Source organism: Corythoichthys intestinalis, chromosome 7 (assembly GCF_030265065.1).
Source record: "Corythoichthys intestinalis isolate RoL2023-P3 chromosome 7, ASM3026506v1, whole genome shotgun sequence".
Classification (NCBI taxonomy): Eukaryota; Metazoa; Chordata; class Actinopteri; order Syngnathiformes; family Syngnathidae; genus Corythoichthys; species Corythoichthys intestinalis.
Genome location: NC_080401.1, coordinates 16,375,576 through 16,397,948, shown reverse-complemented (window position 1 = coordinate 16,397,948; position 22,373 = coordinate 16,375,576). Strand labels below are relative to the sequence as shown.

The 22,373-nt window shown below is 39.0% G+C and overlaps 1 protein-coding gene across 6 annotated transcripts in view; it reads right to left on the bottom strand.

Annotated features, from left to right (window-relative positions):
* Nucleotides 1–22,373, bottom strand: part of ttll7 (tubulin tyrosine ligase-like family, member 7) — a 190,734-nt gene that overhangs the window by 11,452 nt on the left and 156,909 nt on the right. For 4 of the 6 annotated variants that reach the window (XR_009063739.1, XM_057840098.1, XM_057840099.1 and 1 more), the window contains one exon: nucleotides 15,321–21,099. The exons of 1 other annotated variant lie outside the window; for it this stretch is intronic. Coding sequence is in view for 1 of the 5 variants with exons in the window: in XM_057840100.1 (XP_057696083.1) it covers nucleotides 21,054–21,099 (46 nt within the window). In the remaining 4 variants the exon portion in view is untranslated. Of the gene's footprint in view, nucleotides 1–15,320; nucleotides 21,100–22,373 lie in introns of those variants that run through there. One more of the 6 variants, XR_009063741.1, reaches the window with a different exon arrangement.

Sequence of the window (22,373 nt, the reverse complement as noted above, 5' to 3'; positions counted from 1 at the left end):
AGTAACAGTTTAACTTCAACATTGATTACAGGATGGGGGTGGGAGTTTCATTCATTTTAATTAAAAAACAAAAGTAAGTAGCGAGCTGTCAAACTCCGTACCAAAATCTAAAGCACTCCCTGAAGCAATCACGTGGTACAGCCGGGCAGGGAGCCTTCGAACGTCATTGTTTTCGGAATGTCCCCTAAATAAGGGGAGTCTCGGCAACACACTTTGCGGAAACCTCTCTGCATTATTCGACACATGCTTCGAAGGCTTGGCGCACCTCGTTTAATCACTAGCTTTTAGCATTGTGATAATTTTCCAATCCTCATTTCTCTGTAAATTGTCCTAATGTAAAATTTTATATTGTATACATATTTATTTTTTTTCATCCTTACTTCTATCGCCTACTGTCTTCACAGTCTTCCAAACATGATGTGTCATTATGTTAACGTGCAGCAAACAACTTCAAATGAATAAAATTAATCTTGTTTCTGGCACTTATTACACTAATTATATGTAAAAATGTTAAAACCGAAAGTATTCCACACTAAAGATTTAAATGACGCTAACTGGTACGTCTTTTTTTTCCCTCAACTCCTGTCGAAGCATTAGTGATAATTAGCCGTCATATCTAATGACTGAAAGGCTATGTGTATTTTTAAATGCTGAAAATGTGTTGGTCACCAATATAAAAACATTAATTCCAAAAAATATTTTAACCATCTGGTGTGCTGCATAGATAGACGGTTGACAACGCTGTACACTGCATTGTACAACTCATTTGAGACCATCTGATCGCCAAAAGAGGAGTATCCCTTCCAGGCATTTTGGGAGCTATGAATAATTAAAAACCACAAGTCTACAACAACGATTAATATGTTGCAGTTTATCATAACAATCCACTACTTCAACGTACATATGCGCCTTGCTGCAAGTGGTATCGGGATGACATCAGCTTAATCTGATAGGATTCATGCTTTCTTAAGGATCTCATCTTAAACTGTTTTACAGAGGAAGTCCAATATTTATATTCCAATACCAGTTTGCGAAAAGTAATAACTCCGCCTGCTAGAGGTGTGAAAAGATCCTTATATAAAATACAGATCACTGATTCCACAGTAAATTTACATATAACTATGAATACATTTGATTCTTGATTCAACCTAGTGGATGAGATTCACAAACAGGCATATAGTACGATAATTTATCATTCTAAGCGGCATCTATGACAGAGTCCTTCTGGCAACAATGTTTGTGCTTTGAAAAGGGAAAATAATACAAGCATTCCTTTTTTTTTTTTTTTTTTTTTAATTTTAATGCCATTATACTCCATTTCAGAATTATCATACAGCAGGGGTCAGCAACCCTGGTCCTCGAGTGCCACTATCCAGCTTGTTTTCCATGTCTCCCTACTTTGACACACCTGAATCAAATGATCAGCTCATCAACAAGCTCTGCAGGAGCCTCATAACGATCATGATTATTTGATTCTGATGTGTTAAAGGAGGGAGACATGGAAAACAAGCTGGATAGTGGCACTCGAGGACCAGGGTTGCCGACCCCTGTCATACAGTATAGTAAACTGCTTGTGTACCCGTCCTTACTGATGTTCAGCAAAGACTAACAGGCAAAATAAGTCACTGACTCCTGTCTCTGGCTACCCAGAGGAGATGTATTGATAATATCCCAGCCTGCAAGGTTCAATGAATCCCCCGGAGCTCTCACACCAAATGGATGAAGAGTCCCTGGACACTCTTTTGGCTTGGTAGCTCACTGCGCAAAGAAGAAACTAAATAGGTACACAAACACACACACCTCAACTATTCTCATTGTGATCCTCTCACTCGCTGCTTAGAGCAATAATGATCACAGGGTAAATCGATGGACAGTCAGGTTGTCTCCCACCACGTACAAGTGCAGACAGAGACCACCTCTGACACCCCAACTTGTTAGGAGGGCAGTTGAAAGCAAAAGTGACTTCCTGTCCTCTGGTCCCTTATATTAACAGCTTTGCCATTCGCGCACACAGACACACACTGTGAATGATGACCGTATGCAGAGCTGCGCTTGTGTATGACCCCATGTGTTTGGAGTAAAGTCTTTGAGTGTCAAGACCAAAGTCATTGAAAGTAGACGCAGTAAAGTCTGATCCATGAAGGCTGGGTCAAAACACCAAAAAACTTAATCAAGTTCATCCTTGAAATGTACTGGTTTAAGAAATTAACATTTACGGTGATCATTTGCAGCACTTTGTCTGGGTGATATCATGGGGCTTCTTCTTCCTGCCTTCGACGGGGGCGGACATGTTTTTCCTCCCTGCTGCTGCTTGCTGCTATCTTAGTCTTCGTCAGTTAGTCTGTCTGCTTTTTTAGAATTTCCTCTATGGATCAACCGCGCTGGTCTCTGATACAAAAATGGATCTGATTAGTTGGTCTATCAGCTCAATTGACAAGATTTTTCCACAAGACACGGTGCACCAGGAGTGCCGGCTTGCCCGGACGGCACCTTCGCCGCTGGTTACGTGAGAGATTCATGGGATCACTGGAAACCAGCGTGTCTTACTCTCCTGTCCGTGGAAGATATCAAGGATATTTGACTGTTTGGCGTGACGTTGTGGGGTTACTTCTGCTTGGCTTAGGAGGTGCCCTGCTCTACCGGAAAATTTCCAAGACAGCTGCTTTCAAGGAAATTAACAAACAAACTGACCACAGATTAAAAGGTGCGAAGATCACGTCGAGGCTCGGACCGAGAACTGGCTCCGTGGACCCACGGTTCGGTCCAAGGACGGATGGAGAAAAGTGGATACTATCTTGCGCCAGGTGATGAAACTGTCAGGGCAGGTGACTGAACTGTCGAGGCAGACCGCAACTATTGACAATGACTTAAGGGACCTGAAATCTCGCCTACACCATGAGGAGCGCAAATTTGACTAAGACCAACAGTATTTGGACATATTAAATTACTTATTTGGCTTAATTTGATTATAATTTTCCTTTCCTTTCCAGAACACCCTTATCTTCCCCTAACCCCTCCCTTCTCCTGGGGAGAACCGTGCAGATGTTCCTATCTTTTACCCTTGATCTCTTCCCAAGGCCGGTCGCAGGGCTCTGCGACTCTTATTTTGTCGACAGACACGTACAAATACTGATACACTTGCGCACACACACTCACACTCAACCCCCCCTTCAGTCCGCCACTGCCTTTTTCTCACCATCGATGATTCCCCTCCCTCCAGCCATGACTGTTAGTTCTCTTTTTTTTTTCGTACCAAAAAAATCCCTGTACGGGACCTGTGCATCGTGTAGTACCATGCTATGCTGTATGATACATATGTGTCTACTTGTAACTTGCTCTGTAATTTCTGAAGAAGAGAAGTGGCGGCGTGGAACAAAGTCTGCAGCGGCCCGATGCTCACTCATCGAACGGAATTTCGTTGCATCTGTTGTCATCTTGTGAGAGCTGGTGTCAATGACAAATAAATCTCTGAATCTGAATCTTTGTACTGTCTCAGTCTAACATCCCACTTCTGTTACACAGCCAGTGTTTTTCCACTCCCTGCTCCACTTTACCAGCAAGGCACACCCACCTCATTATCCCAATTCAGCTCACCTGCCGACACACCTGCAACTCATTCTAATCAGCCCAGCATATAAACTCTAAGACACAGGTGTCAAACCGATTCCAGAAAGGGCCTAGTAGGTGCAGGTTTGCTTTCCAACCAATGAAGAGGACACCTTTTCACCAATTAGATCTTTTACATATGTAATCAGTTAAACTTTGTCAGGTGCTGCTTGTTTCAGCAGGAAGTTCATTGGTTAAACTCTCTGCGTGTTATCGGTTGGAACAAAATCCAGCACCCACTAGGCCCTTTCTGGAATCGGTTTGACACCTGTGCTCTAAGACATTGTCAACATACGCAGAGATTAAGACTATGTGCTGTCTATAAACACGTAACGCAAGTAATTTCACTTTAAAAAGTTACATTGCTAACAAAATTAAAGTTCAGTATCGATACTCTGGACAGAGATGCGTCTGATACCAGGAGCTCAAGGAATGCCTCAGCAGATGCACCAAAGGAGGTGCAGCGATACTTTACTGATCCACCACTGGGAAGTGCCGAAAACCCACTCATTAACTGGCAGAAAAATCCGAATGTGTGCCCTCATTTATTCAATTTTAACATTTTTTTATGCACACCAGCCTCATCTGTTCCCTGTGAGCGAGTATTTTCTAAATCTAAAATGTGGAGAAGTTGTATGCAAAAAAAAAAAAAAAAATCGACTCAATCCAAAATTGTGCAGATAATATTGTACCTCAAGAAAATCTTTGAATGTTCCCCATCCTACATAATGACCATAGTTACACAAGCACACTGCACATCGCCACATTGCTCACGTCAGTGACACAAAACACATTCATAAGTCTTTATTTGTAAATAGTCACCCACTTAAAATATTCGCCTAAACCATATTTGGAATGTTTACGTTTTTTTTCTCCTTGAACATTTTTCTCAGGATGCTGGCCAAGGATGCTGGCCACCTCTGCTAAAATTGGCTACATCCTTAGTCAAATTGATTACTCAATTCTGCCCCTGAATGGAATTAATAATCAATATAGTGTAATGAGAATTGCCCTGCGATTGGCTGGCAGCCGGTTCAGGGTGTACCCTGCCTAATGCCCGTAGTTAGCTGGGATAGGCTCCAGCACCTCCGCGACCTCCAAGAGGAAAAAGCGGCATGGAAAATGAATGAATGAATGAATAATGAGAATTGGTTCAGTATATCATGTTTTCAACAAAAATAAAATAAAGTGACTTCGACGACTATCGTAAGAGGATGACGAAATAGCACATCAAAATTAGCTTTCCTGTGTGCAACACACTTCAGAGGAAAGACGCTGTGTGAGCCCCTGCAGTTCAACCTTTTGCCAGGAGATGTCACTGGTAATTAAGTTTCATGAACAACCTATTTTCGAATCAATTTGGCCAAGTGGTTCGGAGCTTCACAAGAAGCTTCATTGGCCATCACTAGTGTACGGTATTGTGGCAAGCGATGTGGGGAAAAAGTAGAGAGACACTGGACTTGGTCTTTCACTGGCTGCTCTTAAGCCCCGTACAACCGTACCGCACGACAGACATTGACAACACTACTCACAGTTGCAGTTCCCCAACGATTTATCCATCAACCTTTGAGGGCAGAATAGAGCAATAAGAACAGCCACTATAAAGACTTAAAGACAGCATGCCAATGTAACACATTAAGCTAGCATTATTCGACGCATAAACAACGAACTGAGAAGAGATTTACAAACACAACCGCTGGCCTCTACTGTCAACATATAGTGTTAGAATTTTATAAACATGTATCCTAGTGATAAAAATTGATACACAATGCCCGAAATGTTTCAGGGGGCGCAGTGAATTCTGGGGGAATTACATAATTATGCTTTTTCTTATTGTCGACTATTAGCGAAAAGCCAAATTTGCCCAACACCTCACTGCGTGGCTTTTGCTGTAGATCAATACTTCTCAAATAGTGGGGCGCACTCTCATTTCCAGAGTGTGCCCGTTATTTTTGCATTAAACAAGAGCACACAGCAAAGAGCAGGATATATGAAGTCTCCTGAAAGCTAAGACGAGGAAATATGACAAAACGTGCCTAGTGTAGGGCTGGGAGATGAGGAAAGAATGGTATTTTTACTGTATCCAAAAATGTTGGCAGTGGACAGCGCGAAGTGAAATCAGTGAAGACGTCACTTAAAGACATTAGATTCCAATCACACTGATAAGCCGCTTGAATTTTTTTTTCAGCGAAGACCTGCTGAATATTGCCAACAATCGTCCCACTTTGTGAATGCTACCGTACATCAGTAAACCAGAGAGCAATAAAATTATACTTTATTGTAAGTTGATCTATATTTTTTATTGAATGTTAACAAGGAAACAATGTTATGCAGAGGTGTACTTATAATAATTTTACAGACCAATGATACTATTTACAGAGGCGGCAAAATGATTGTGAGGCGTGAAACATTTACTTCTTCCTGGGGGGAGCTCAACAGAAAATAATTGAGACGCACTACTGTAGATGCACTTTTCAGTCGAGGAAATAAAGGAGAGAGGGGAGCCTGCATGTGTTTCCAAATAAGAAATCATTGATGAAAAAGTGGAAGGATGTGGTTGGACAAGTCCAGCTTCTCAAATACTCACATTTGTGCTTGAACCACTTTAGCCCGGGGGACTGACGGATGAATGGATGATATATGACGAGGCTTATCATCGCCTTGAGTTCATGAAAGAGCTCACTGTGTGTCTGGTTACAAATGATTTTTTTAACCCAAAAGTAGCAGATACTATATGTATAGAACACTTAATGTCAAACAAGTAGTCTACCATTGACAGTGACAGAAATGAAGTATAGTGTGAAGTGTAGCAGAGGCTCTCCATCAGCGTTGGCATCAGTGAACATTTACCGTAGAATATGACCAACTAAAGATTCCTCCCGTACGTTGTCTACATTTTCACTTCTGTCTTGGTCAGTCTTCATTATTTCCATTTCGCATTGGCTCAAACTGGAAAGGCTAAAAAGTTGAGCTCATCGGGCAACACCAAAGCAAGCTGCGACATCAACAAAAATGGCGACTTACATCGAAAAATTGTTTAAATAGTATCTTAAACGGCAAATCATTTTCAAATGTTGTATATTTTAGATGCTTTAATAACATTAAATTAAGGAATCTAAAACCAAAATGTTATTTAAGTGGGGGTTCACTTTAATAATTTCACATATAAATCACTCCAGAGTATAATTCGTGAAGTAAAAACTGGGATTTTTGTCCAAGAAATGCGATAATTACTTTCTGCAGGCAGTAACAAGGTAATGGAAGGCATTACTATTTCTGAGGGTAATGTGTAATCTATTACTTTTTTTTTTAGGAGGTAGTACCTTTTCTCATAGGCACTGTCAAACTGCATTATTCTAACACACTTAATATAATCAATCAGGGAATAGTATCGTCTCTCGTATTTACTGTTTGACTGTTTGTATTACACACCCAATATAGAATTAATAGCACTTATACCATAGTTTTAGGAAAACAAGCAGAATATCGGACATAAGAGATACATGACGCCTTCTTATCACGGACGCTTAACGTGTGCGTCATGCAACTGACTGAGCAAGATTGACGCTGACAAGCCCACATCTGCACCACCAAGTCTCGCAATAAGTTCTCCCGGACAGTCCAGAACAAATGGGGGAACGTCCTGTCCCAACACAAGGAACACCGGAGAATGTCCAATATCCAACTGATAACACCACTGATATGACTCCAAGAGCCCCTTTGACGCTGAGGTGGCAAAATTCACAACCCTCGTTGCCCTGACAACAGTAACTCCCGGATCCTCCTGTCCAATCCACAAACAGACAATAATCCTAAACAAGGCCTAAACACATCCTACTTCCTGCCCACGGCCCGCCCTGTGAGAGCCTTCAATAGACTGAATGTTTAACTAGGCATTTTTCTCGGGAACCTTTTGTTGACTTGCAATATGGTGACCTTGGATCCTTGCCTGGGTCCGTCTGTGCTGTATGATTGCTGTTCAGTTATGACCCCTAACACTGCTTTCCTGTCCACTTGCTTGCCTACCGACCTGCTCGCCTTACCTACGTACCTTGTACTACTTGAAAATAGTACAAACTATTGCCTCAATTGCCCGTCTGCACACTTGTCATGACCATAAATGCTGTACTTGAATATTGCACAACATAGGCTCACACTGAATAGATAATAAGGTCCTCCTATAAGGCAGACTTGTTATTAGAATACAGGAACAATATCTTTTCCTGTGTAGCCAAAATACTTTGTACCAACTTAAAGTGGTTGTCCCGTATATGTATATATTTTCAATATTTGGACATACATACAGTATCTCCCTATTTGAGCCTCATTTTTTATGATCAGATACAAATAAATGATGAATCGTGAACTCATTGTCTCCTGGCAGATCACATAGTTTTGTTTGCTTTTGTCCACATACGAGTGTACTAAACAACCGTTCTGTAATTACAGCTGAATCTTATAAATATTTAAATTGAATATTAACACTCAAACACAACGGCATTCACTTGAATGTTTTACATAAATCCTTGCATACATTAGATCGTGGGTCGTTTGAATGCATATGGTAGCAAAACACGCTTGGTAAATACCTTAGCTTCTGACTGGGAGAGCCTAGTTGCTCCTCAGCGTGCATGTGTTTATGTGTAGGTTTACGTGTCAGTAACGGACGAGAAGCCTGCTGAGAGCAAGGGCTTGTTGTAAAACAAGCAACACATATAATTGTACAGCAGCAGTTGTCACTCATTATGTCCCTTACCAATGCACATACGGCACAGAAATGTCAATGCAACGAAGTAGCGGGTTATGTGAAGTCTGAAAAAATACTAACTACAAAAGCATTCAGTGGCACACAGAACTATGCCAAGGATAAACTTAACAAAACAAAAGTCATTTTTAAGCATGGAACACCGTTTTTCTCAGATTTATTTGCGGAGCACAGCCCTCAGTGCAATCCTTAAGATGTGCTATGACAAGATCAAAGCATTATATGGCAATAATTTTGTTATATGGCAGATGAGTACACACTTCCATCTGCTTGAAAAGCAAAATTTTCATGAAACAACTATTTTGTTTTGACATGGAACACACTCATTCAAAATTCTAGACTGGTTTGCACACTGATTCGTCACAGGTGCAAATGCAAGTCGCACAGTTTTGTATTTATCAGTCAAAACGTTTGCATAAAAGGGCAACAGGTGAGCGCTTATGTTTCAGAGGAATGGATGCTAGAATTCTAAGTCAGAGAAGTAAAGGGACAGGGAATATTCCTTGTGATGTGGATGAGATGTTGTGGGCAGATCAGAACAGAACACAGGAGACTCGAGAGAATGTGCAACTTTATGTTAGTTGAGGCTGTACATTGTTTACATTGTTTCTGTGGGGAAAATAATAAATATTTATTACGGTGCGTGTTATTTGTGTGTTCTAGGTATAACATTCATTCATTCATCTTCTGAATCACTCATCCTCACGAGGGTCACATTGGTGCTGGACCCTGTCCCAGCTCACAACGTACAGGGCCGAAGGTACACTGCACTGAGAGGGTAGAGATAAATCAGGCTGTATGTCAAAGTTGGCGCAGCCTTAGTTTACTGGGTGTACAGAGCTGTGATGACTGGAAACTAGTCTTGTGAATGGCTAATGATGAACACGGAAGCACGGAAGTGACGCGTAAATCATAACCATTGAGATCCGTTTTATAAGTGTTTCCAAAAAACATGTTTCTTTAATGTCTATTGAAATATTATGATTATGATATAAATATTATGATGATGATATGTACATTATTTCTTGAATAATTAAAGTGCAAATCCTAAATTGTGCCCCTTTAACAGATCTGTTCAGGTTTGACAAATACAAGGTTTGGTTACATCCCTACACTAGTGGAGTGAAACTTTTGGAATAATCTGGGAATGCAACACAAACAATTTACAGATTTAAACAGTTATACAAACTTATGGTCTGGTCACTGTATACTGATTCAAGGTCTTAATTACATAAATAAGTTGTCTTGGTATGAGTACTGGTTGTTTCTTACCATTGCTGGTATATTGTCCGTTACCATCGTTGGTATAGATATTGTTGCCATTTATAATTTGTTTGTCCTGTGTGTGTGGCCTTTACCATAGTTGGTATGGTTTTACTTTCAATTACCATTTTGGTATGAAATTGTTTTTGGTTTGGGTGTTTGGGTAACTTCATCACAAGGTACAAAATTTGTTGCAATGTATATGTACAAAACTGTTTGAACTGATTTTTGGTTGCCTACATTTTTTGAAGGAAGTAGCAGGATTTTGTTGTTGTTGTAGTTCTTAATTAGATAAGAATAAGGGTGGGATTAAATTACTTTTCTTCTTCCCACTCCTTTTCTGACATGTAGTTGATGTTGCTATGTTACTTAGTTTTGCTGCTCTTTTTTGTTGTATGATTGATATATGATATGAGCTGTATATATTTGCTGTCTTGACAAGAAAAATCATGGCCTGAAATAAAAGACTAAAATGGAATCGAAATTTTGAGTTCCAGACAGTTTGCTATTGCACATGATTGCAAATGTGCTGTCGGAAATTATCCAGTTTTCTTCAATTGGTCCAGAAATTATTTCTTAAATATTACTTTATCTTTGTTGATACCCACATGAACATGCTGTATTCACATTGTAGGTTTGCAGTATATGTCATCGTACAGACGCACACAGACGCAAACACACACAGCAGATTGCAGATTGACTAACCTGACAGGATACAAGAAATTGTTCTCTGATAAGAAAGGTCAGTTTTGAATGCACTAAAACTACAACTGGCTCTCAGTCTAAAGCTTCTCTCAAAGAAGAAAAAGAATGGCAGACATGCTTAGAGAGATTTTGCTTTGGCAGTTATAATTACAGAACAAATCACAGTGCTAATTAAAAAAAAAAAAGTAATAAAATAAGTAGGGCTGTCAAATTTATCGCGTTAACGGGCGGTAATTAATTTTTTAAATTAATCATTGTAAAATATTTGACGCAATTAACGCATGGACGGAATGACCCGTTCATGACACTCAAACAGTTTACAGTGACGCTGTTTTAGCACATTGAGTTCATTGGACCGCGCCTTTGACTGGCTTAAACTTTGGCAGCCACTACTAACAGTCCTGGTTGCCCAACTTCCCAGCATGCATTTGGGCGGGGCAAGAGATGGTCATTTTTTTAACACGTTTTATTGAACACAACGCAGAACAAATTGTATACTATTTGCAGCCACTACTGACAGTCATGGTTGCCCAACTTCCCATCATGCATTTAGGCAGAGCAGGAGACGATCTTTTTCTTAACACGCCTAATTGAACACAACGCAGAACATACTGTATACCATTTGCAGTCACCACTGACAGTCATGGTTGCCCAACTTCCCATCATGCATTTGGGCGGAGCAGGAGACATTCTTTTTCTTAACACGCCTGTTTGAACACAGCACAGAACAAATTGTATACCAATTGCAGCCATCACTGACAGTCATGGTTGCTCAACTTCCCATCATGCATTTGGGCCAAACGGTTAAGTCGCTACAGTATCATTTAGTGAAAGCACAACAAAAATAATATTCCTATCTCTCAAAAAAATAATGTGTCACGGGCGGGGCACACACGGCTGGACTCAAATGCAAGAGACAACGAAAGATGCAGTTCTCAATGACTTTTATTTTACTGGCATTTAACAGGCCAGCTTCATGGTCCAAATGAAATCAAAGTAACAACATAAAATCTTCGGCAATGTAGACTTGAAACAAAACATGACAAGAATAAAACTTACTGGAGATGGAGTCTTAGCTTCTTACAGCTTCACTAACAAGAAAAACGCACTGGCACAAGACAAGGCAAAAGAGGGGAATTTAAGGCCTAGGGCTAATGATACACAGGTGTGGGCACTCGGGTGATTAAGGGGAAGGCAAGACAAGACTGACAAAGGTAACACTGAGCAACAAAAGGGAACCCACCAAAATAAAACAGGATATGAACTGACATGAATCAACGCCGCCTACGGTGGCGTGTAACATAATGTTTACAAAAGAAAAGCGCTCAATGTAAAGAGAACTGGCATTCCCAATCAAATAGCTAAGTAAAATACACATAAATGTTAATAATGTTAATGCCATCTTGTGGATTTACGTATTGTTATAGTAACTTATGTACTGTATGTTGAATGTTTATGTCCGTCTTGTGTCTTATCTTTCCATTCCAACAATAATTTACAGAAAAATATGGCATGTTTTAGAGATGTTTTGAATTGTGATTAATTATGATTAATTTTTAATTTAATTTTTTTTAATTTTTAAGCTGTGACTAACTCGATTAAAAATTTTAATCGTTTGCCAGCCCTAAAAATAAGTGGAAGAGAGAAAATTGGGGACTCTGACTAACTCTGAGTTTGTAGGGACAGGAGTCTATACACCTCTCATACAGTTCTCAAGCCAGAGATGTTGGTTTAAGCCATTATGACTAGGTCGCAAGCATCTTGGTTTAAGAAAAAAAAAAAAACTCATTGGAAAGCTTATTGGGATAATATATACTGTATATATATATATATATATATATATATATATATATATATATATATATATATATATATATACCTGATAGGACACACCTTTTTGTGATTGTTATATGTTTTTCTTATTTTCAGATTTTTAACGGTTAAACTAGCTTCCAAAATGGCTGCCCCTCTTGAAGCTCGTCAGAAACAAAGAGCTGTAATCGAATTCCTTGTTGCAGAGGGAGAAACCCCTCTGACCCCTGATCTCTCATTACTGGAGATGAAACATGGGTATACCATTTTTAACCTGAATCTAAAAGGAGATCAGTGGAATGGTGTCACCCAAATTCACCACGGACCAAAAAGTTCATGGCCCAAAAGTCAGCTGGCAAATTATGGCCACCGTTTTTTGGGATTCTTAAGGTGTAATCCTTGTGGATTTTTTGCCGAAGGGGGAAACCATTAACTCTGAGGTATACATAGAGACTCTTAGGAAGCTCAAAGCAAGAATTCGACGTGTTCGGTCCAACTTGGACATGGCAAATGTGCTCCTCCAGCATGACAATGCACATCCTCACACAAGCATCAGGACCATGGAGGTCATCACTTCATTTGGATGGACTGTGATACCACATCCGCCATATTCTCCTGATTTGGCACCGTCAGACTACCTCCTCTTTGGTCCAATGAAAGAAAGACTCCGGGGCAACAGATATGGCAATGACAATGAAGTGAAAACTGCTGTCAAGAATTGGCTTAGAGATCAACCGGCTGAGTTCTACAACACTGGTATACATGCTCTTTTTCATAGGTGGACTGTAGCTCTTGAGAGTAGTGGAGACTATGTGGGGAAGTAAAAATTTAATCCTCACACTTGTACCTTTCTTTTGATGTATAATACATGTTGCTATTATAATTTGTTTGTACATAATAAAGTTGGGTGCATTACTTTTTGAATACCCCTCGTGTATATATATATATAATAAAAGTGGGTAAAGCGATGGTTTTCAGCTAGGGAGAGTGAGAAGTGGAAAGGTCATGACAGAACAGCATAGCCCTGTTGCTGGGGGACATTTTCTGGACAGCATGCCTGGCTCATGGAGACAGATTGTCAGTTTCTACTCTGCATGGGTCAGGGCCAAGGTGGAGGCTATAGAACCTTGAGGTCGAGACCTGCACCTCTTCTGCTGACATGAAGAGGGAAATGGGGAACGGAGGGTCAGAAGGAACCTAATGCTTTGCTGCCATGCAGACTTGTGCTCATATAAAAACATACATACTGTAAGTGTGGCTTTTTTTTCCCTTAAGGTAAGTGACTGATAGGGAGCATGACCTGACTCAAGCAATAATTAAAAGTAGTAAGTGGTGCCAAAATTACATATGTTAAAGTAATACTTTTCGATAGTTCTAAGGTATTTGTAAATCGGGAAGCAGCGAAGTATCCTTTGGGCTGTTAATGGTGTTACTTGCTTTTTTTACGGTTTGCAGAATGACAAAATACAATTCAGCATAATTCTAATGCCTTTTGTCAAAATTCAATCATTTGTGTAACAAGTGATTTTTAAGGTAGGTTAAGCCTGTCCTGTTTAGCTGCTTAGACAATGAGAATGGGGATCTGACTGTTTTTATATGCTGAATAGTTTTAATATGCCATAAGGGAGTTTGGTGGACTCCCATTGTGGTTGTTGATATTGTGTTGTTAGGAAAAAGTAGCAGACAGAAAGTACTTTGAGGGGGACAGAGAGAAAGGAACAAAACAAAAAACACATATACACAATCTACCTATTGCAGGTAGTGTAGGGTGACCATTTTTGATTTCCAAAAAAGAGGACCTCGAGATACTTAAATTATAAGTTCACTCAAAGATGCCGTATCACCCTTTATCATTTCAATTATGCCTCCTCTGTATGGATAGAAAATCCAGTTTTATAACAAAATAATAGCTTCTGTACATAACCACAGATAAATTCAAATTCTCAGAGGTTACTCAACAGGCTTTATTATTCCTGAAATAATAATGTAAAAAAACGAATGAAATAATGATTTTAATCTTCTGTTTAGCGAATCATCCTTGAACAAATTAATAACTGTCTTTTCAATTCCTACTTTACAAATAAATAAATAATCTGAAACAATGTTCTAAATAACACCGCTTCTGTATAATTCCAGCTTTAACAAAAAGCTATTTTCTCTTTTCAGTGAAATAATGTAAAACCATAGCCTCACAACAATACTAATTAAACAAACAAAAAAATGTCACCTTATTCTTCAGTCTTCTTCCTCATCCGTTTTAGTCTTCTCCTTGCTTTTCTTCTTCATCTTCCGTGTCTGCCCATGCATGTTTTGCTGTACAGCTGATCTTTCCGGTTGTTCAACAAATAAGTATTTGCAAGAAGTGTCTTTGACATTGTATTGCACAAACTGGGACTTTTTTTTGCAGCTCAGTTATGAAGATTCACTTGCGTTTAGGCATTTTAGGGGATGATGGAACACTGCTCCAACGTCTATCTTCTTTGTTACTCAGGCAGACTCTCTGTGAACATATTACAGGTAGCGCAGTACCATAGCATCCTATGCAAATCGCCAGTCAATTTCAACACACGCTAATTGGTCCCGCAAAAAGTAATGAAAACCTGACATTTTCATAAATTTAGAAAACCCCGCCGGACGCCCCGGACAGGATGTAAAAATTGGCCATGTCGGGGCAAAATAGGACGTTTGGTCACCCTAACGTAGTTGTGCTATCACAATCTCTTTTTTACCAGAGGACAACATCTGTGTGTGTGTTTGTGCATGTATGGGGTAAGAAGGAGAACCGAGCAACCAAAGAATAAGATGAGGGAAGATAAGCAGACTATTACAACGGAAGTTAACATGAAAACAGAAATGCCAATTGCCAAAAAAACAAACGCAAAAGGATGACAACAGAATCACATTTAATTCCCGTCCAACATATGCACCTGGTTAAAGATGCTATCTTTTAATGGACCAGCATGCTAAACTTCATAGTACAATCATGCACATTGTTCATGTTCTGAATTTCATTTTACCTTACATGAAAATAATACAGGAAAACTCAAAAGTACCTGTCAAGGAGAAATTGTGCAACTTAAGTTTTTTGCATTTTTTTCCTTCGTTGACAGAGGTCTCCATTGATCGAAGTCATCTGCAATGCATATCCTTGTCTCATTCCTGATTTGGTCATGATTCCTTTGAGATTCATTATGAATTATTATTATTATTATTATTATTTTTTTTTTTTTTTTTTGCTCAAGTGGTACAAAACATTGTAATTGAGATGCTTTGTAAAGGTTGTAGCAGCTTTACGGTATTTCTAAGTAGCTTACAAATTACTGAGCTTTGGCACCCTGGAAGCAGACAAGAAGTGATCTCATAATTAGCTGATTGGTGGAGCACAAGACATCCTTTGTAAACACAGAAGCAAAGCGAAAATCAACTTTTACAATGAGAAAGTCTAGGCTTAACCATTGAGAACCTTGTTAGAAGGATTTCCAAAAATCATGTTTCTTTAATGTCTATTGAAATATTAGGACTGTTTAATGAATAATTGTAGTGGTACCTCTACTTAAGAACGTCTCTACCTACAGAATTTTCAGGTTAAGACACGCTTCAATGGGAAAATATTGCCTCTTGTTATGAAAGAAATTTCAGAGTAAGAAAGGCAAAAATACAGTATGGCTGGTACTCACAGCTCCCACAGCTGACTGAACGTAACATACCTATAGCTGCTCTGCAATTTGATGTTGCCTAGCATTCCTGGCATCCAATTGGCTAAGAGGGACCTTTACTGTATGTGTACGTGTGTATCCCGTGTGCGTCCTCTTCATTTGCCCCTCCTGTTTCAACAGCTTTACATGAGTGTATTAACTTTGACTCTTTAACCTATTCTTAGTTTTTTACATCATGCACAACTCAGATTGTATGTTTATTGTGCGATAATGTAATTGTAACATATATTTGTTACATGTTTTGATGCATTTATTAAAATATTAAATGACAATAAATAACAATAATATAATTAAATAACAATATTTATGTCTGAATTTTGGGGGGGCTTGGAACAGATTGGGGCATTTACATGGAAAGCGCGTCTCTATTTACAGAATTTTCAAGTCAAGAAACTACTTCCAGAACCATTTAATTTTGTAAGTATAGGTACCACTGTACAATTCTTATATATGGCTCCTTTAAGCTTTTCTCTCAACCTCCCCCGGTCTTCAGACGCGAAAGCGCTCACATATTGGAGATTTTGCTTGCTTACCGTTTGTCTCAATTTCACTGCCAGCCATCATGTTTGTGACTTCTTGCCACCCAACCAACTGTGCATTTGCCGAAAACATTTTAAAAAATGATCCTCCCACATAATAGAACAAGCCGTAATAAACCCAACATGAAATGGCTTGATTAATTGATTATTTAAAAGTATGGCTTATTTTACAAGTGAACACTGAATATATATTTTCATTTTCTCTGTCTATACTTCTTTCCTAAAATTTTGATTGGGGCGGCCCCAACTATTGATGACCCGCCACTGATAGAAACCTCAATGATTTGACTTATGGGTTTTCACTATTCATAGCAGGGCTCAGTCCATATCCTTCATGAGCAGATGGCATTGACTGAACACAAAAACTATGGATGAGTACTGGTTTAGAAATGCTTTGCATCATACTGACAGGTTTTTATCTACTTGAGAGGAGAACATCATAGTTGTTTCAGTATTTTAAAAACTAAATTAAGAAAATGATTTGTAAAACCCATATAGGGTACGATTTAAAGTTGTGAATATTGTGAGAAATATTTGTGACTGTCTGAGAGAACAGAGAACGAAATTTGAAAAAAAAGCCCCAATATTTCCAGAAGAGAGTTAAACATGATTTGTCAATTGTCAAGATTCTCACAACGTTGAATCTTTGCTCTCTATACACAATACATCCATCAGGAAATGGTTCAAATTTGTTGATCTGACTGCAGTTTGTACAAGTTGTGCTGAACTGCATTGAACCATACAGAGAGACATAACTAATACAGTGGTACCTCTACATACGAAGTTAATTCATTCCAGAACCTTGTTTGTAAGTCAAAGTGGTCGTATGTCGAGCAGGATTTTCCCATACGCATACATTATAATTTCATTAATTTGTTTCACAGCCCGAAAACCTACACTAAACCCTAATATAGTGGTATGAAAAAGTATCTGAACCTTTTGGAATTTCTTATATTTCTGCATAAAATCACAATCGAATGTGATCTGATCTTTGTCAAAATCACACAGATAAAAATGCAATGTCTGCTTTAACTAAAACCACCCAAAGATTTATAGGTTTTCATATTTTAATAAGGATAGTATGCAAACAATGACAGGAGGGGGAAAAATAAGTAAGTGAACCATCACATTTGATATTTTGTGGCCCCTCTTTGGCAGCAATAACTTCAACCAGACGCTTCCTGTAGCTGCAGAGGAGTCTAGTACATCGATCAGGACTAATCTTGGCCCATTCTTCTCTACAAAACTGCTGTAGTTCAGTCAGATTCCTGTGATGTCTGGCATGAAACGCTGTCTTTAGGTCATGCCACAGCATCTCAATGGAGTTCAAGTCTGGACTTTGACTTGGCCACTCCAGAACGTGTATTTTGTTATTCTGAAAACATTCTAAACATCAGTTACTTCTGTGTTTTGCATCATTGTCTTGTTGCAGCATCCATCTTCCTTTTACCTTTAACTGTCTGACAGACAGCCTCGGGTTTCTGCAAAACATCCTGATAAACTTTTGAATTCATTCTTCCATTAATGATTGCAAGTTGTCCAGACCGTGAGGCAGCAAAACAACCCCAAATCATGATGCTCCCTCCACCATGTTTCACGGTGGGAATGGTGTTGATTTTGGTGAGCTGTTCCATTTTTCCTCCACACAACGTTGTGCGTTACTCCCAAACAATTCAACTTTGGTTTCATCAGTCCACAAAATATTTTGCCAAAACTTCTTTGGCGTGTCCAAGTGCCTTTTTGAGAACATTACACGAGCAAAAATGTTTTATTCAGACAGCAGTGGCTTCCTCCGTTAAGTCCTCCAATGAACACCATTCTTGGCCATAGTTTTACATATAGTTGATGTGTGCACAGAGATATTGCACTGTGCCAGTGATTTGTCTTTAGCAGACACTAGTTATTTTTTATTTTTATTTTTTTTTTTAAACCTCTCTAAGTATTCTGCACTGATCTCTTGGCATCATCTTTGGTAGACAGCCACTCCTTGGAAGAGAAAAAACAGTGCCAAACTCTCTCCATTTGTAGACAACTATTCTGACTTTCGATTGTCTGACCATCCAGACTTTTAGAAATGGTTTTGTATCCTTTCCAAGCTTTATACAAATCAACAATCCTTGATCGTAGGTGTTCAGACAGCTGTTTTGACCGAGTCATGATGCACATCAGACAATGCTTCAATACAATTCTTACCAGGTGTGTGTTTTATAGTAGGCAGGGCAGCCTTAAACTACTCATCAGTGATTGGGCACACACCTTACTTAAATTGTTTGGTAAAAATTGGTTTCAATTGCTCTTGAAGTCTCCTTAAGCAGAGGGTTCACTTATTTCCCCACCTTCCGTCATTATTTACATGCTTTCCTTATTAAAATATGAAAACCTATAAATGTTTGGGTGCTTTTAGTTAAAGCAGACACTGTTTTTACATCTGTGTGATTTTGCCAAAGATCCGATCACATTTGATGATTTTATGCAGAAATGTGATAAATTCCTAAACGTTTAGATTCTTTTTCATACCACTGTAAATGCTGCTGGTACTATTTCAAATAGCAATTACACAGAACAAAACAAATAAATTATGAATAAAAATCATAATAATACCTTCAATAATGTAACAAATCGGGTTCTAATGTAGCGGATGTGTTTTGCGTGGTGTACCTGAACGCACCGCGTGGCTGACTTGACAGAGTAAGAGAGGGACTTTTTACTTTCACTTTGTTCAACCATGGCGGAAAATAGGCATGATGTGTTGCGCAAGTTCTGAAATAAATTATTAAAAACCTAATGAAGCTGGCGAGTTTTTTGCAATAATAATTGTCAGTGGCACCTTAACTTCTAAAGACTGGCAAACGAAAATCGGAGGAGGACTGTCAAGCCAGTTCACGGACACGCACGCAATGCTCATATTTTTCTATCATTTCCATCTTCATTTCAATAGTAAGCCTCATCTTTTTCCTTTTTTTTACCACCCACACCAACATTCTTGGAACCCATGTTGATTTCTCTTGCAAGAAAATCCGTGCGTCCGTCTTGCGGGAAAACAAAGAAACTGCGACGCTGTCATAAATCGTCAAGCATGTGGTCGGATGTAGAAACAAAGGGTCAAGTTTTACATTGGATGTCGAAAAGATATGTTGAGGTACCACTGTAATTTGTTTTGCATATTGAAAATCTCAGTTACACTTCGTTGATAAAACTCAGCTAAAATTATTTTTGTTGACTCCAGGAGATAAAAATACATTGAGGCAATTGTTTTAAACCATTTATTGCTCCGTAAAATCAAAAATCCCATTCCTCCACTAAAAATGTTGTCTTGTCTTTAAAATAACTGAATGAAGCAAAACTTAATAATAATTTGGCATTGTAAATTGATGTTGATGAGTTTATAATATTAGCAGTTTCAAATAGACTTGCTGCTTTAGTTTTTGGCACACCAAATTAGTCTTGACATTTTAACATTTAATGTGTTTGTGCACAGAGCCACTAAACTACTTAACATAACACACCACTTCTCTTCCGAACAACACTTTTTTTTCTTTCTACTTCTCTGTCCTTCACAAGTCCTACGGTGGTTCGTGAAATATTAACCTTAGCCCAAATGAAGTAGATGAGCTTTTTACTGTCACATCCATGCTATCAGTGTTTGGGTCAAGGGTCCTAATCATTCAGTGTGCTGCACACAAACAATCGAGAAGTGATAGGAAAAGCACATACTTGATCATCTTCATCTGCACTCACAAGTGACATTTTAAAGGGAATTGTCCGAACAACTAAACACAACTTCAAGTATAAGTCCCCATTGCAGCTCCTCTGTGTCATAGGCAAAAAAAATAAAAAACTTAGACATGCAAATACTTCTACAATGTGCACCCGTTAGCAATGCTCTCTGCAAAGGGCATATTTGGAAATAAGAGGTCTGCAATTCGCTCGCTGTGTTCTCTTACATTATAAACATTTGTCAAAACTTTTCCACTTAAAATCCCTGTAGGGTAGGACGTGGAGAAAAAAAATGTTGACTGGAGTTGTCACTTATGTAAACTAGGCCATAAATAACTATAAACATAAATACTCTGATAAAAGTTAACAAAATAAGTTTACATTTCTTGTGACATCAGAAAGAAAACATTACAAGTGTTATCATTCCACAGCTGCATTGTGCATCAGCATTCACTGCATTCATTGAACATATGACAAAATAAATACGTCGATAAATAAATAAAGTCATTGCATTGTTAGATATTCTTTCTGTTTACAGTACCATGAGTTTCAGGCGTACAGCGAGTTGTTAAATAGAGCAATTACAATGTGAGCGGAGGGACAAGTCCATTGTCTTCTGTTCCAGAAGGAAGAAGGCAAAGTTGACGGCATTCTGAAGGGCTAACGTTAATCGAAGCAATGTCCATCCCAAATCATCCTGCTGTTCTGTCAATGGGCACCAGGCCACAGTGGAGTCTCAATTGTTTGTCCAGAGCTGTTAAAACTTAAGAATCTTTTTGGGAGTTTGGCTAGGTAAGTCTCAGGCGACAGACTGAGGTCAAAAAGCCAAGGTCTCTAAAACCGGCATTCCCACGGTGACCTCAGAAGTGTTCCATTCTGGCAGAAAAAAGGCTGCATGAACGCGGCCGTGGTGATGTGGCCAAAGCTGGACTAAGGCCACTTCATGATGAACTGGGAGGTCACTGGGAGGAGATACCTGGACAGATGGAGGGATGGGGGAAAGGATGAACATAATGAGAGGATTAGAGATAAGGGGAGTCACGCTTTAGAGGTCAGGATGCTCAGCACTGACACCCAACCTCAATCAACTCTACTGTTTTATGGCCCTCGAAAGTTTGTGATTTTAACAGTAGCCTGCTATTACAATAATCTCAATCTTCTTTTGTATTAGTGTGCTTACACTATGTATTTCCAATTTTAACGAGAGGCATAGACTTCATAATTGTATTGACGGGTCATATCCGTCAGCCACTGCGCAACGCCTTCAAGTAGAGGGCTGTCCTACAGTCCGCTTCAGTTATTCGCAGTCCATCGCAATTAGTCCACACATGAAGGGATCCAACGCCAGATTTACGTTGAAAAAGTACGAAAGCTATACCACATACAAACAGGAAGGATTGTCTCAGGAGTGATTTGTTCAAGGATTCAAGGTAATTATTGAAATTTTCGTACCATGCATGCATTCTGAAACGTTTTGAAAAAAAATCAATGGAAGAAATTAGCCGCTACAGCACAGGTGTCAAACAGATTCCAGAAAGGGCCAAGTGGGTGCAGGTTTGCTTTCCAACCAATGAAGAGGACACCTTTTCACCAATTAGATCTTTTACATGTGTAATCAGTTAAACTTTGTCAGGTGCTGCTTGTTTCAGCAGGAAGTTCATTGGTTAAACTCTCTGCATTGTATCGGTTGGAACAAAATCCAGCACCCACTTGGCCCTTTCTGGAATCAGTTTGACACCTGTGCGCTACAGCATTGGCATTATACTTCGCAATATTTACGTAAAATAACTGCTCATTGCACGTTTTTTTTTTTTTTGCTTTTAACCATGAATCGAGACTGTTTAACGTCCATATCTATAAAGAATTCAAGGATTCAAGCACTTATTCACAAGAATTTTCATCGGAAAAAGCTCTTTGTTTACATATGTCGGCCGCTCATTTCTTTACTGATCAACCTCATAGTTCGCAATATTTACGTAAAATAAATGCTACCTGCACGTTGTTTGTTTTTTGTTTTTTTGCTTTTAACTAAAGATCGAGACTGTTTTACGTCCATATGTAGAAAGAATTCTGTGATTTCAGCATTCAGTCACAAGAATTTTCAACGGAAAAAGCTCTTTGCTGACATATGACGGCCACTAATTTCGTTACTGGCTAGCCTCATAGTTCCCAATATTTACGTAAAGTAAATGCTACCTGCACAGTTTTTTTGCTTTTAACCGAGGATCGAGACTGTTTTACGTCCATATC